The 15,126-nt window shown below is 43.2% G+C and overlaps 1 protein-coding gene across 3 annotated transcripts in view; it reads left to right on the forward strand.

Moving 5' to 3' along the window:
• Positions 1–4,368: 4,368 nt before the first annotated feature.
• Positions 4,369–15,126, forward strand: part of EFNA5 (ephrin A5) — a 290,294-nt gene continuing 279,536 nt past the window's right edge. The window contains exon 1 of one of the 3 annotated variants that reach the window (XM_087429951.1): positions 4,369–6,307. In XM_087429951.1, the coding sequence (XP_087286077.1) occupies positions 6,183–6,307 (125 nt within the window). In that variant the 5' untranslated portion in view covers positions 4,369–6,182. Of the gene's footprint in view, positions 6,308–6,513; positions 7,027–15,126 lie in introns of those variants that run through there. The other 2 variants (XM_004420328.3, XM_087429952.1) reach the window with 2 other exon arrangements.

The raw sequence follows: 15,126 nt of genomic DNA on the forward strand, positions 1-15,126 counted from the left end.
AGTGCAAGGCCACGAGACTGAGACAGAGACGTGGTACTCTATTTAGTAGAGGGTTTTTTGTTTTTTTTTTCTCTTTTAGGTTGCACACAGAAGAGACAGCTAGATCACAAACAGAAAACGAGCATATTCTAAGGTCTCTAAGGAGAGAAAAGCTACCAAAGAGTTCTTTCTAAAGATTCTGAGAAACCTGTTATAAAAGCGGGTGAGGAGGAAGGCGGCTTCATTAAGTAATTTCAAACAGTCTGCAGGCAGGATAGCTGGGGGACAGTTTGGTGACAGAACCCGGGTTTCTCGGGGCTTCGAGATGAATTCTAAATGTTCTAGGAAGATAAACAGCAGGGTTAGCTTAAATACCATTATGTTAGTCATCCGTTAGAAAGTTTTGTGTTTAATTATTATTTCTTTAATCTTTGCTCTTGAGATTATTTCCTTGATCTCTTCTGAGTATCCATTCTAATTTAACTGCTATATTAAGCAAGAGTTGCTTAGTCTCTGGACTGTGGGGTTTGGTTTACCAGCTTGTTTCATTTATTTAACTGGACACTTGACCCACTGGAACTCCACTTCTATCTGGTGGCAGCTAATGCAAAAAGGAAGTCCAAAAAGGAAGATTTCCTTTCAAAAAGGAAAATTAATTCATATTTAAAAGTAAGCTTTGCCCCTGCAACCACATCTTAGAGAAGGAATTCTATTTTGTGCTATGTAAAAATTATTTTTAAAACATCACTTCTTTTTAATAGAGAGGATCATGAAATTCAGTTCTCTGAAGTATCAACATTCCTGCCGTGATGGTTAGCTGGAACACTTCTTCAGATAAATAGGTATAGAATTTACTTTTTTGCCTGAAATATTGAAGTAGTTAAGTTGAAAATAGATCACCTGGATCAGCAAGTCTAAATCCTTCATGCTCATTAGAATTTCCTGGGGAGCTTTTAAAAATTATCACTCCGGGCCGGACCGTGCCTTAGCGGTTGAGTGCGCGCACTCCGCTGCTGGCAGCCCGGGGTTCGGATCCGGGTTCGGATCCTGGGCGGCACCGATGCACCGCTTCTCTGGCCACGCTGAGGCTGCGTCCCACATACAGCAACTAGAAGGATGGACAGCTATGACATACAACTATCTACTGGGGCTTTGGGGGAAAAAATAAATAAATAAATAAAAATTATAAAAAAAAAAATTATAGCTCCCAAGGTCCCCACTCCTAACCAACTAAAACAGGGAGTGGGGCCTTGGCATTGTTCTTTTTTAAGAAGCTCCCTAGGTGATTCTAATTCACAGCCACAATTAGAACACTGATCTAGATAGTTCAAGCCCCCCAAATTAAAAATAAACCAATCAATCACTATTTGTGTTTTAATTTGAGGCATAACAATATTGCTTATATGTCATTTGCTTTAAAACCACCAGTATACCTGTACCTTTAAAGCCAAACATTTTTCAGAACACAGTTAAGCCCTTTTACAGTCCATTCGCAACTGACTTTTCAGGTCTCAGCTCCCTACAACCCTGTTTCAATCTTGTCAAACTCAAAGCATTCAAACACTCCCTGCACTTTTTTTCCTCCACATTTTTAGCTTCTTGCTGTTTTCTTTCCGTCATACCTGAACCTCCTTCTATACTTGGCAAAATGCTATTTATTCCTTAAAGGCCAGCTTAAAAGTCATTGCCTCTGTGACACTGGGCTAATAATAATACAATTATTTTATATAATGCTGATCTGTATAAATTCAGATCACTAGAATATTTTCCTGAAGAAACAAAGTCACATCATTGACTGTTAAGTGTACAGATAATAATACCTCTCTTCAAACTCTTTCTCTCTAAGTATGTATCTATTATATTGCTGCTTAGTTTCTCCAATATCAATAATTACTTAGGTATATAATCCCAGAAGGAGGCATTTGATTTAGGTTTATGAATTATTTCACATAGACATTTGAGTTATGTACTGAACAGTTGCAAATTCCAATATCTTTTATTACAATTCCTTGACTCATTTTAAGGAAGACCAAAATATATGATTTCCTTTTCCTGTTTAAAATGGGACTATCCAGGCTTTAAACTAATTAGAGATATTTAAAATATTAGGACATCCATATTCGTTTGCTATGTTGAATTTTCACATTTTGTTACAGAATATGTTTCAGATAGGAAATCAGTGGATATAATTTCTTTTTCTTTACTCCTTTTGGCTTTGACGCCACAGGAAGCCAGCTTGCTAACTCCCTGATACCTGATATTTCCCTGACTAAAAAGACTTTCTGCTGAGGATCAGCATTTTCCCCAAGACAGGAGTCGTGAATTCTCATCTTCCTAAAGATATGTGTGTCCCTTAAAAGGGTCCAGAATATTTCCTGCAAAACTGCCTCAGTCATATGAGCACCTATTACAGCTACTATCAATCAAAAAGGCTGAGAGAAGAAATGCAGCCTTCGTGCAACAGAAAAAACAACCGCACCCTAAAATAGGCCAACAACTTGAACATCAGCAAGATTACAGGCCAGGGGGAAAAAGTAAATAACGTTTTGAATGAAAATTTGATTTAAAAAATAAAAGCTTGTTCTTTAGTTCTCTAGCTTAAGTTTTCCAACTTCTTTCTCACAGCTGGAATTTTCTGAAATGTACAGATGGTAGAGAAGCATTTGTGTTAATATTCTGATTACACATTTTTTTAAATTAGGAAGGTGATTGATTTGTTAGGGTGGTCTATTTTGGAGTCTATAATTACACAGATTGTAATTTATGTCTAGTCCCAAACAGAAGAATTACTTTTCTAGGATAATGTCAGGATCCCTTCAGGCAGGAAAAATTTCTGTAATTGAGAAACTACTCAACTTTTAGGTAAGAGCTCATAACATCCAGGTAATTCCATGCCGATGTGACTGTTCTTTTCCCCTCAAGTCTTGATTGATCAAGACCCCAGATTTTCCATCAAATTCAATGCCTGCCGAGCTGCAGGCAATACCCCCGCCGGGTGCGGACTGCAGGCCCACCACTGGAGGGCGTCTGGACGCTGCCAAACAGCTCTGAAGCGCCCGGAAAGCCCGAGCTCGAGGACTGGAGAGCGCAGGAGAGAGAACGTGATTTTATTGGACTAATAAATAAAGGAGAGAACAGGCAGGTTTGGGAGCAAAACTAAACTGCTTTCTTTCTTGGGATCAGTCCTCCCCACTGAGGCAGCAAACTCCCTAGAGAATAAGAGAGAATAATACCACGCAGGCCCGAGCCCGCAGAGCCCCGCGAGGGCGAGTCTCGAGGGCTCGCAGCCCCGCAGCGCCGGGCGCCTGGCTAGCTTCCCAGGCGCTGGAGGACAGGGGGACGCGTCCCGAGGCGCCGGGACCGCCTCGCCGCCAGGCGCGGGGGGCGAGGCGCTGCAACCTGCTCTACAAGTGCGGGAACTCGAGGCCTTTTCCAATAATAAAGGAACTCCTTCCCCGACCTCCGATTCTTCCCGAACGGGGGTTTGTTCAAAGCATTTATCCTTTAGGGAGCGGGCAGCGAACCAGCCTCGGGGTTGAAATGGAAAAGGTGCAAGGTATTTCTGACGGGCTCCCCTGCCGCATTCATTTCCTCCCTGCTGAAGGTTCGCGCTGAATTGTAATCACTTTAACACCGTGATTTTCTCGATTAAAAAAAATGTGTTTTCAGAGTATCACTTTAAAAAAAAGTCTTGCTTCCTGCTCATGAACCTTTAAATCCCTGGTAGGAAGAGGGGAGTTGAAAGGCACTTGAGAGATGCTCAGGGTTCCAGATAACCCAGCGCCGGGCAGCGCGAGTTGTGAAGAACAGGGCAGAGATTTACAGGAATACGTATTCACTGAGGTTCCCTGCCAGCCCGTCTGCTGGGACTTCATGTCACCTGAGGGGCCCGGGAGACAGATTTCGGCTCTCCAGCTACAGGGTGGGAACCGATTCCTTTGTAATTGAAAGACCCCGCTCTCAGGTAAAAAGATGTCAAATCATTCCGCAGCCCAGATGGAACTCAGCATCCAAAGGGTTACTCGCGGCTGCTGGGCTCGGGCGGAGGAGAAGGCGCCTCGGCACTCCCAGTAATTCAATTAGTCAGGTTTCTGGAAGGTGGGGCCGGGGAGGGGGTAGGAGGCGTGGGGAAGGGAGGAGGTTAGGAAAATGCCTCTTTCTCGTGGAGCAAACCAATCCGGTTGGAGTAAAGGCAGAGGAAAAAACCTCGATCTGTAAGCAAACAGCAGGCCTTTCCCTGACTGGCTGCTCCAGCCACCCCCCACCCTTTCCAAGTAAACTGCATGAAAAAAAAAAAAAAGGCAGCCCACATGACCCGGACCGCGGCGGCAGCAGCGCTGGCTGGGCGCGGGCTGGCGGCGCCTCCCCCTGCTCGGCCCGGAGCTCACACCCGCGCTCGCGCCACCCGCCTGCCCCGCGCCCTGCGCTCCCCACCCGGGCGGCCCCACCCCCCGCGCCGCCCACGTCCACGTCCACGCGCGCGGCCGCGCGCTCCGGTGCGGCTGCTGTTGCTGGGTCGCCGCCGCTGTCGGCTTTACACGCAGGTCATTAAGGAGGGGGCGTGCCCGAGGAGATTTTTCCCATAAAGCATTTTTTCTCTTTTTTTTTTTTTCTATTTTGCAAAACTGACTTTTACCCCTTTCCACTTCTCGCCAGTCGTTTCAATCCCTCCCGGGCTGCTCGTGCTGCTGCTGCACTCAAGTTTATTTTCCCGCCTGGTAGGGATTTTAGGATTCGGTTGGTGGTTTTCGCTTCTTGTTGCTGCTGTGGCAAAGGAGGAAAAGAGGAGCAGCTGCGGGAGAATCGAGAAGGTTTTCTGATGTAGTCATCGGGGAGGTGCCACTCGCTCGTGCGCTCTCTCTTTCTCTTTTCCCATTTCAAACTGATTGATGCATCTGTACAAGTTGCCGGGCTTGGGGTCGGACCCGTCGGAGTCGCAGGGACACTTCTGAGGGCTCACTTGGGGCTCTTGGCACCACGTCTGGGGGCTCATTCTCGCTCCCGGAAGGCGATCGGAGACTGACATCAGCCCATCCAGGAGTTGGAGGCATTCATTTGAAAGTGATTGTTTCCCTTCCCGCTCTCCAGCCGAACACTTGGGTTGGCGTCGTCCTGCAGGTTTGGGCATCCCAGCTCCGCCTGGCTGGCTGGTTCGTAACCTCTGCTCTTCATTCACTCCGGTGCACCCACACCCGGCCAAGAAAAGCACGCGCGAGAAATCCCCGAGGCTCCGCCAGCGCCCGGGGTGGCGTCTCCCGCCGCCGCCGCCGCCGCCGCCGCAGTCCACCTCCGCCGGGGGACCTGCCGGAAGAAGCGAAGAGCCAAACTTTTCTTTGAGGTTTGCGAGGCAAGACCGCTCCTCGCCAGCTTAGCTGTGGCTTAACCAGTTCCAGGACGCCGGCGGGGCTGGGTTTGTGGCTCCGGATCCCCACCCTTCTCGGCGCACCGGCGCAAACCCACACCACCTACGACTCCTCCGAGATTTCCAGGGGTCTCGGGTTAAGGCACAGAGGAGGCGGGGGAAGGGGGTTCTCAGACTCCCGGGGCCATAGGCGCGAAGACCCCCCATCCACACGGAGCCTTCCTCCTGCAGTTTCCCACCGGCCGCCAAAGTAACTTGGAGCGGAGCGGAGCGCAGTGCGAGGGCCCTGGGCGGCGGCGGAGCCGTGCGCAGCCCGCGGCGCCGACGCTGAGCCGGGCCGGGCGGGCCGGTGTATGTCTCCCCGCGGCCGCGGCGCGCAACTCCCGGTGACTGTGCAGCGTGCGCCGCCGCCTGCCCCGACCCGCGCTGCCGCTGCCCGGGCCGGCACACACCTCCTTCTCCCGGGGTGACTGGCCTGCCGCCGCCGCCCGAGACACAGCTTGGCACCCCTTTCCCCGCCCTCGCCGCCGCCGCCACCACACACACGCACGCTTCTCTCCATCTTGTGATTCCTTTTTTCCTCCTGAGCCCTCCAGTGGGGGTGCGAGTTTGTCTTTATCTCCCCCACTCTACCGCCTTCTTTTCTTCTCGCTCTCCTCCCCCTCCCCAGCTTGCTGTGTGCCTCTCTCTTTTCTCGCTCCTCTTCATTTTTATTTATTCATATTTATTTGGCTCCCGCTCTCTCGCCTCTCTCGCCCCTACCCTCCCTTCTTCCCTCCCTGCGGATCCCTGCTCTCTCCCCGGAGTGGCGCGTCGGGGGCTCCGCCGCTGGCCAGGCGTGATGCTGCACGTGGAGATGTTGACGCTGGTGTTTCTGGTGCTCTGGATGTGTGTGTTCAGCCAGGATCCAGGCTCCAAGGCCGTCGCCGACCGCTACGCCGTCTACTGGAACAGCAGCAACCCCAGGTAAGGCAAGAGGGGGCGGAGAGCCGGGGCTATCCGGGCCTTGGGGCCCTGCGGAAGGAGCAGCGACGGCGGGGACCAGCGCGCACCGGCCGCCGGCGGCGCGCACCTTCCTGCGTCGCCCTGGCGCTGATGGCTGTGGAGGCGCCCGCTGGAAGCGCTCCCGTCGCGCCCCTCTTTGTTAAGCCTCCGCGGAGAGGCCGGGCGCCCCTAGGAGTCCCTAGGGCTGCCCAGACTCGCTGCCTCTGCGGAGTGCGGGGAGACTCGGAAGAGGCGGGAGCCGGGGATTTCTCCGCTTCCCCGCCCGGGCGGGCTGTCCAGCATCCCAATCCCGGCGCAGGGCTTGGGCAAGGGGAACCCCGGGTGCGCGCCGTCAGGAGCTCCCGCCTGGAGCGTGGATGCGCAGGGACAGCGGGGAGAACCCGCCAAACATCCCCAAAGTTTTTTTTTTCTCTCCCTTTTTCCCGGTGCGCTCAAAGAGCGCACGGGCTAGCCTAAGTGAGAAGGACTGGGAAGCGGAAGCTTTAGGTTTTTATTTTCCTCTTTAACTGCGAGGAAATCATCCGGCCTCTGCGTCAGTCTGGGCCCGGTGCGCTTGGCAGTAGAGAGGATTCTCCCACCTCCTCCACCCCTCGGTGGGCTCAAGGTGCCAGAAAGTTTGATCTAACGCCGGGTTACGTCATGTGTGCGGAGCGAGCAGCTGGAGTTGGCCGAGCCGCGAGGTGGGAGCCCTTGGCTCGCGGCCTGGCGGTGTGCAGCCAGAGCAGTACGCGCGGTTACCTGGAACTGTTTTGCGGGCATCCCCGAAGCCCGCCGGGGACGCGAGGGGCTAGAGGTGGGCGCCCGGGGCCGCCCTAGCGCGCCTGCTGGACCCTGACCTCCCGCAGACGTCCCTTGCTCGCGGACCCTGGAAGTAGGGTGGGGGTGAGGGTTGTCCAGAGTGCCGGGCCGACCTTTCCCGATTCGGAGCGGCTCCGCGCCTTTCTTTCTTCTGGGCTTGTGGGCAGCAGTCGGCCCCGCTGGGCCCATATTGCTCTGCCTCTCTGGGACCGAGGCCAGCTTCCAGCTGTGGACTGATCTCGGTACCCACCTAGGAGAGAAATAGCATCGATTATACCTAAATCCTAGATTTTTCCCTGGGTTGGAGTGGAAGTTGGGGGCAGAGAGGCGGGAGGCCGAGGGGAGAGTTTCGTGGTTCCTCGGCGCCCAGCGCGCTTGGGGAGAGAGGACCCACGGGCACATCCAATTCTTCCTACCTCCGCATAGCTCTCTCCTCCAGCCCCTCGCCAGCCCTCGTTATGCAGGCATGGGAGGTATGCCCCGATTGAAGTAATGTCAGCTCAGATGAAGATGGACAGATTTCCCCACAAGCGGTCCACCGGTTGCCGAACGGAGAGAGAGTCCCCCCTGCCTGCTAACCCTGGAAAGATAGTCACACCCAGGTAGCCCAAGTCTTAATCGCACCGCCTGGCAGAAGTGGAGACATCCCTGAAAGTTTGGTTACAAAAAAGTCTCACGGAGGTGGGTGGTGGGATGGGAAGCTATTTCTTCTTTGACATGCCACTTACTACTATTAGGAAAAGAGAAAGAGAAGCCATCCTGCCAGAGGAGATGCCTTTTATTCAAGCTGACAGGACAAATAGAGCAAGCTTTCCAGTTGTGATGGTGTTAAAAGCAAGTCTCATTATGTTGGTTGGTTTTATTCCCCTTTGGGCTTTATTAGACAGCATATTGAAACAAGAATTTATATTTCTGACCGTTAGCACCTTATTAAATAAAACTGAAATTGGTTAGTTGAATTTGGGACATTTTGCTTTTGGTTGTCTTTGCTTTCCTGCTCCAAACTTCAGTGTGTCTTTTTCTCATGTATTCATTTTTTTGGATACTTGGGTGTTCCAGACATCCTGAGTTAAAACAGAAAGAATCACCAACACCCGGCGCTACCCCTCCTTAACCTGTCAGGCTAGTCTGAGTTAGCTTGAGGACATTTTATCTTAGGTTATCTCTGTTTTATGCTTTTGATACTGTTGTTGGGTTTGAGATTAGCACATTGATTTTTGTCACAGGTCATGTTTTTTAATAGATCTGCCCTGCCTGCAGAAAACTCTTCTGCTCAGGATGCCGTGATGGCTTTGAACCTGCACAAAGTTAGTCTGTAGAATTTTAAAACACCAAGAGTATTCTCAAGTCGCTATTCTAATTTGAAGTTTGTGGAAATACCTCTCTATTTGATCATTATCAGTTTGATAATGTTCAAAAGAAAGAATGATGTATCTCCCCCTCCAAGAGATTCAGCTCCAACTTTGCTATTCTTAGGAGTTTCTGGATGCATTTATCTTTGTATGTTATTACAGTAAAACTTACTTTAAAAATAATATAGTTTTAAAAGTAGGTGCTGGTAGGTAGATTTATCTCTGATACGTTGAATAAGATGGTGCTTTTTTGATGCATTAAGAAAAGTCAGCTTGGATGTAATTTAAAAGGAGCCAAATGCAATGAGTAATTTAGAAATAAACACTAACAATTCATCATAAAAGATGGTGAAGAAATATTTTAGAAAATTTGCATGGGTTTACTAAATTTTACAAATTCAGTGTTTTACATTTCCTTTTCATATATGTTGTTATGTTTTAAAGTAAGTTAGCTATGCCTTTTGGTTTTACAAAAATTCTATCTTAAGATTTTGCTATTCTAATAATATAACCAGGAGACTTCAATCTTTTGAGAATAAGTGGAAACTTTAATTGCAACTTAAATAGATTTTTTTATTTTTCTCTTAGAAGAAAAGTTCAGCGGACACATTAAGCTGGTAATGGGTACTGTGGCAAAATGAAGTAAATATATTTTAGCTTATACTAATGGACTTCAATTTGAAATTATTTTTAGATAAAATTAGAATTAAATATTACATCTTGATCACAGGGTTTAATTATCTTACTGTGTAACTTGTATAGTCATAGGAGTATATCAGCTGAATTGGGTGTCATTACTGGCAGGTTGATACCATAAGCATCCATATATCTAGGTTCACTGAGGAAAAAATATTAAACGTATTTGCTGTCAGATGGTGTTACTGTTGGAATCGATGTTCCTGGGTATTCACTTTGGGGAAGTGGATGTTTAATTTTCAAATGCTGATAACTTTTTAGTTACCATTGTTTATTGGGTGGTGGGCCAGACTGATTTTATGTGTTGAATTGTCACAAATCTCTGAAATAGCAATTGAGATCAGTCTGAATAGATATATCTGACAACATTTGCCTAAATGAATCTTCTATATTAAAAAATTTGGAAAGTTGTATGAGTTTCACCTAAATAGTGAGAGCAATAGAATGATCCTTTTACTCTATGCTGAATTCTGAACCAGCGTGTTACTAAGTAACTTTGAGTAATGAAAATCTAAATCAAGGAGAATATAACTATTTGTCCTTAATTTCTTTAAGAATGTAAAAAGCTTTTAAGTAACTTTTAAAAAGACTTTCTTTCAGTAATAAAACTTTATTTACATTTTCCCTTAGTAGCTACACTTAAAAAGATAGAGATGAGTCAATATTAAGAACATGCCTCTTAATCTGAAGCGTGCTATATAAACAGTTTGGTGCTTCCAGTGAGAATATTCTCTTAAACACTGTGTGTATATTGGAAAGTTCTTGGATTCTTTTGACCAGTTGCCAAAATGGTGCTAGGATAATTAAACATCTCTCCTACTGGTTGGCATTAATGAAGGAATAGTAAACTAATGCAGTGGCAAATATAACCACTACACTTGGAGAATCCTGATTCTCCTCACTTGGTGCTTTGCTTCCGTTAAGGTTTGAGTATCACCAATTTAAAAGGTGATACTCCTAAGGGGAAAAATATCTATAATGCATCTAGGATTTACTAAATTTTAACCTAATCATATGTTTTCTTTGGACTTTTTCAATTCTTGTAGGGACTTGTAAATTAAACAGTTCACGTTAGAGTAGCAGGTAATTGACACCATTTAGTTTTGTTAACATGTAATCTTGGAGTTGTGAAAGTGCTGTGAATTCTAGGTCAGTGCTCCCAAATTGTTCTGGCAGTGTAGGTTATATGGATGTGGCTAAGTAGGGAGAATAGTAACATTTTTTTTTCCTAATCATAATCCCTTGGGTATTTTTCCTCTTTCAAAATTCACTTGTTTCATTTTTAAAAATCTGAGCCATCCATGTATACCAGTATACCAGCATTGTGCCTTTTCCTCTGACAAATAAATGAAATCAATTTGGTTTAAATCTAAGAATTTGTTTTGAGGAAAGATGGAAGCTTGATCTGGGTTTTGAGTGATTTTTATCACCAGATTTTAAAGAATTAACTTTATTTTTGAAATTTTAAATGTTTTAAATAATGTTTCATATGTTAGGAACATAAAAGTTCTTCAAGTAAAAGGCGTTATTTAGAATCTTTTAACGTGAGTAACTGAGCCTCAATGTAATGTATCACTTTGATAGATGTGATGGGGTAATTTTATTATTTTGATATTTATATCAGAATTTATGTAAACATCTGAATAAAAATAAAATAGTATGATGGACATTTATATCCCATATTTTTATCCATATCCACTTATAGGAGACCTGAAGTGAATCCTCCTCCTCTCCCTTTTTTTATCTAGAAATTTGTAAAAGAAAAGTACGCTTCTTGTTTTTAGCCATTTTTTCATAGAAGTTTGAAAAACAGTTAGCTACTGAGATGTTATGTTCCATCTATTTTATGCGTTTTATTATATATTCATAATAAGCCAGCAGAAATAGTCAACTGTCTTTTTTAGGTGACTGGAACATCAGTGCTATTTGAGGAACACTTGGCTGTATAGTCTAATTTGGCATTTCCACTGTGAGACCAAGGTCAATAAACTCCTTGTGATTAAAAGAATCAGAGAGAGCCTTCAGTAGTTCGTTACTCCCCATTAGTTGATTTTAGTGGTATTAACTAAACCATTGGCTCGCTGAACGAATACCTCGTTGCCATGTGTGTTCTGGCTGATAATCAATAGCTTTAAAGGCTTTCACCTTTGAAGGCTGAGGATCAGGTTTGGAAGGAGCACTTCGTTATTTGGGGGGCAAATTAACCTTGTGAGTTTCTTGCCATTTAATCTTGCAAGATGCCTTCTGAACAGGCATTTCATTGCACTCTGCCCACTGGCCTGATTTCCTGTTGGATAGGGACAGATAAAGATGAGCGTTTCCTTTTCTCCCCTGTTGCTCTGAACCAAGCAAGCTACTAGCTTCATGCTGGGCCAAAAAAATGAATGAATACAATTAGTCCTTCAGGAGTCCTGGCCTTTGCAAGCTTGGGAGAAGTATATGCCAAAAGAATCTACCTTTGAGAGAGAGAAAACATTAAAATATAAAATGAATAAAACATAAAATGTTAAGAACAGAATTTCATGTGTGAGTAGCATTTGGTTTATTGCTTAGTGTTCCCCCCCAATATAAAACATTTGCTTAACAGTTCTTTAAAAGATGCCACTCGATCCTCTTTTTCTATTTATTTTGAATAACTTCCAGTAGCAATGAGGATTTAAAAAGCTATATTTTATTTTAAGTAATCAACCACTCTATGGTGACTGATTACATATCATCAATTTTCTTTTCAAAAACAATATACAAACCATTAAAATAGCAGCCCTGATTGGAATGTCCATGCTGAAAAGGAAGCCTGTGTGTCCCTAAGTACAGTGAGGAAGGCCCTGGCCACTTACACAGGACACTCAGTCAGGATCAGTCTCCGAACTGAGAAAAAATTGCCTTTTGATCATTTGTGACGGATAACACCTTCATGTTCAGGTATAAAAACCTTAAAGAGGGGTATAAGAAATGAGGTATTAATATTCACTTTTAGTAATTTGTCTTACGATGGTGGTCTTAGACAGCTAAACATCAATAAATTACTGTCTCTTTTAAGGGCCTGATTTATATTATTAGATTTATATTTCAGTCGGCTTCTCAACCTATATCCTGAGCTGTTTTGTCGAAAAGTTTCTTGTGATTAATTTGAGCTTCCAGTGTTTCTGAGTGGGATATTACTCACTACCAGGAGATCTCTTTCCTCTCAAATTTGTCTGCATTTATGTTTTCAAATTAAGTCAGTCGTAAACAGGCAGCACAATGACACAGAACCACTTAGTTTAAAATTAAAAAGTAATAATGCAAGTTTTTCTGTACTATAATTATTATGCATAATTTTGAGTATAAATGAAAAAAGTTCCTTATATCTTACTATTCTTGATAATCAGTAATCCTTATTGTACTCTGAAGGATTTATTGTAAACTACTGAAATCTGTGCACTATTTTCCAATCTAAAATGTATATGGATGTAAACTCTTGATTTTGAGGCTTTTGAATATAGTTTTCAAACAATGAACCATAGATTTCAGGAAAAACATTATTTTAAAATAGCGAAAACTCCTCCTTAAGTTAGCTAGTTGCCGAGAGACAGTAGGGTACCACAGTGATGGTTAGCTCAGCTTTCATTCAGGTAGAATTCTATCATTTTCAATAAGGAAAAATAAACCTTTGTCATCTTTAGAAACATCCTTCATACAATTGACAGCTGACAGGTTGAAGAAAATGTTACTGTCAGGTCTTATTTTCCACTCAAGTGAGAAATAAAAATAGTTTTGAGTGATTTAAAAAAACCTATTTAAAAATTATTTCAAAATGGAGGGAAATATTTTTAATTTTTTAATATGTGTCATAAAATTAATCTGCCATTTGCTTCAGGGAAGGTCAGCAAGGTGCAGTTCAAGGAGAGATTGTCTAACAGTTAAGTTCCTCGAGTGTTTACTTTAAAAAGCCAAATACAGTTGATTTATTTGGAACAGGATATCACTGAGCATTTTATGATGGGCCTCTTTAAGAGATATAAGATATAGATATTATTACTTATCAAGTGACCCGATTTCCAAGACTGATGATCATGATTCTGGTATGAAGTATAAGTGGGAATTTTGGTCCTGTGATATCTCCATGAATATGCATTGGACAATCATGTTATTAGCACACAAAGATTAGACCTTTTTAAAAAATTGCTTTGCTATTAATGATTAATGCTAAATAATGATTTAATGCTATTTAAATAATGGCACAGTATAATTCATAGGTTTCCATATGAAAGTGTATGAGTACATCCTTGGAGATTAGGAAAACATATGACTAAGTTCTTGTTTCTCGATTTAGAGAAGCTAGGGTTTTGGCTTTCGATTAAATCAGCGTTTTTTTGTTTGTTTTTTTTTTCTCCCCTAGAAGCAGCCATCTTGTTTTAAGACCGATTTTATTTCTTTCATGAAAATGGTCCGGAAATGAATATGGACGATAGAAAAGGACTAAACCACTATATAATCATTTTGGCAGAGCTCTACATTTAAAGCTCTATCTTAATAATTTGTGAGCTCACTAAAATGCTATCTTCTTGTATCTAGTTGAAAAAAGGATATTTTAACTTAGTAATATTTTAAACCCAGGTATATTATATTTTCATGTTAAATGTTGGGCTGTACCATGTTTACATATGTATTTTTCTCTTGAAGCTTATAATTTACTGTTAATTCAGAGTAATGTATTAATAGCCCCTATTGTCACCCCCCAAATCCTGATTTCCTTTTTTTGACTAAGAGAAGGTACTAAGTAGTCGTTTTTATTTGTTGGTTCACATTTTTTTTTCAAATTGCTCAGCGGTACCAGGAATCTTTCCCTAGTAAGAGGCACTGATAAAAGTGTGGGTACCTCTAAAAACAAAGCGTTTGGGGTGCTTTAAGGAGGATCATATGAAGTCAGATCCTTTTTGTCCCTGAAATATAGGCTCTCACTATCTCGTTACTAAACTGTTCTTGTGGATTCTTATAGAAAATTATTTTGGAAGTAAATTCGTATTTATTATTAAAAATTATGACAGTATATCAACTGAGTCTGCTATATTTTGTACCATGTTTTGTATTTCTGGGTACATTTGGAAGAACATGTGGCCTAGTAAACTTTACCAAAAATTTATACTACACTTCTTCCTACTGCATCTGTTTGATGATGTCTGGGAACATTATTCCCATGTACTGCAGTAAAAACAGAACTTCCTTGAGATTAATTTCAAAGTAACCTGACTCAGTCTGATTAAACTGGCATAGATTGAATACGACTTATGTCACAGATTGCTTCAGTTCATTAGAAGTAAGATTTTTGGTGGTTGCAGATGCAATATAAAGGGTGATAAATAAAATACATGTTTTAAGAACGAATATACATCTCAGGGACTCCTTATTAAAGTCCAGGTCTGAGTTGACAGTTTTGTACTGAAAGCTTTCCTCTGATATCCATCATCTGTTTTTCTTTGACTGGCTGATGGAGAAGACTAAAATAACTGAGTGTTCAAAGTGACCTTTTTGTTTTAAATGAACTAACAAATATTTTTTTTTCTTATTGCTTCTAAGCTGTCAGAGTGTCCATTCTAAGTTTTATTAGTGACTTACATAGGTATATGCAGAAACTATAGTTAACAATTAGCGCTTGCCTCTTACTATGAAAATACATATTATAAAAGTAAATGAAAGTATTTTCTCATATTAAAAATGCAGTTTTGTGGTTTGAATAAAATCAAGTCATGGCTTATTTTGGTTGGATAATTATAGTGCAAATTGTTATCTAGATTTTGATGGTGGTGGACATGATACTTGATGTCTCATGTTCCATAGACGCCGGTGGGATATACGACTTTGTCCCATTTACCGAACTTGAACGATGTATGGGGGACTTAACCCTTTGGTTAAGTTTTTTTATAGTATTTAATTTTACAGAGACAAATGGGA

This window comes from Ceratotherium simum, chromosome 4 (assembly GCF_057802395.1).
Source record: "Ceratotherium simum simum isolate JZ-2026a chromosome 4, ASM5780239v1, whole genome shotgun sequence".
Classification (NCBI taxonomy): domain Eukaryota; kingdom Metazoa; phylum Chordata; class Mammalia; order Perissodactyla; family Rhinocerotidae; genus Ceratotherium; species Ceratotherium simum.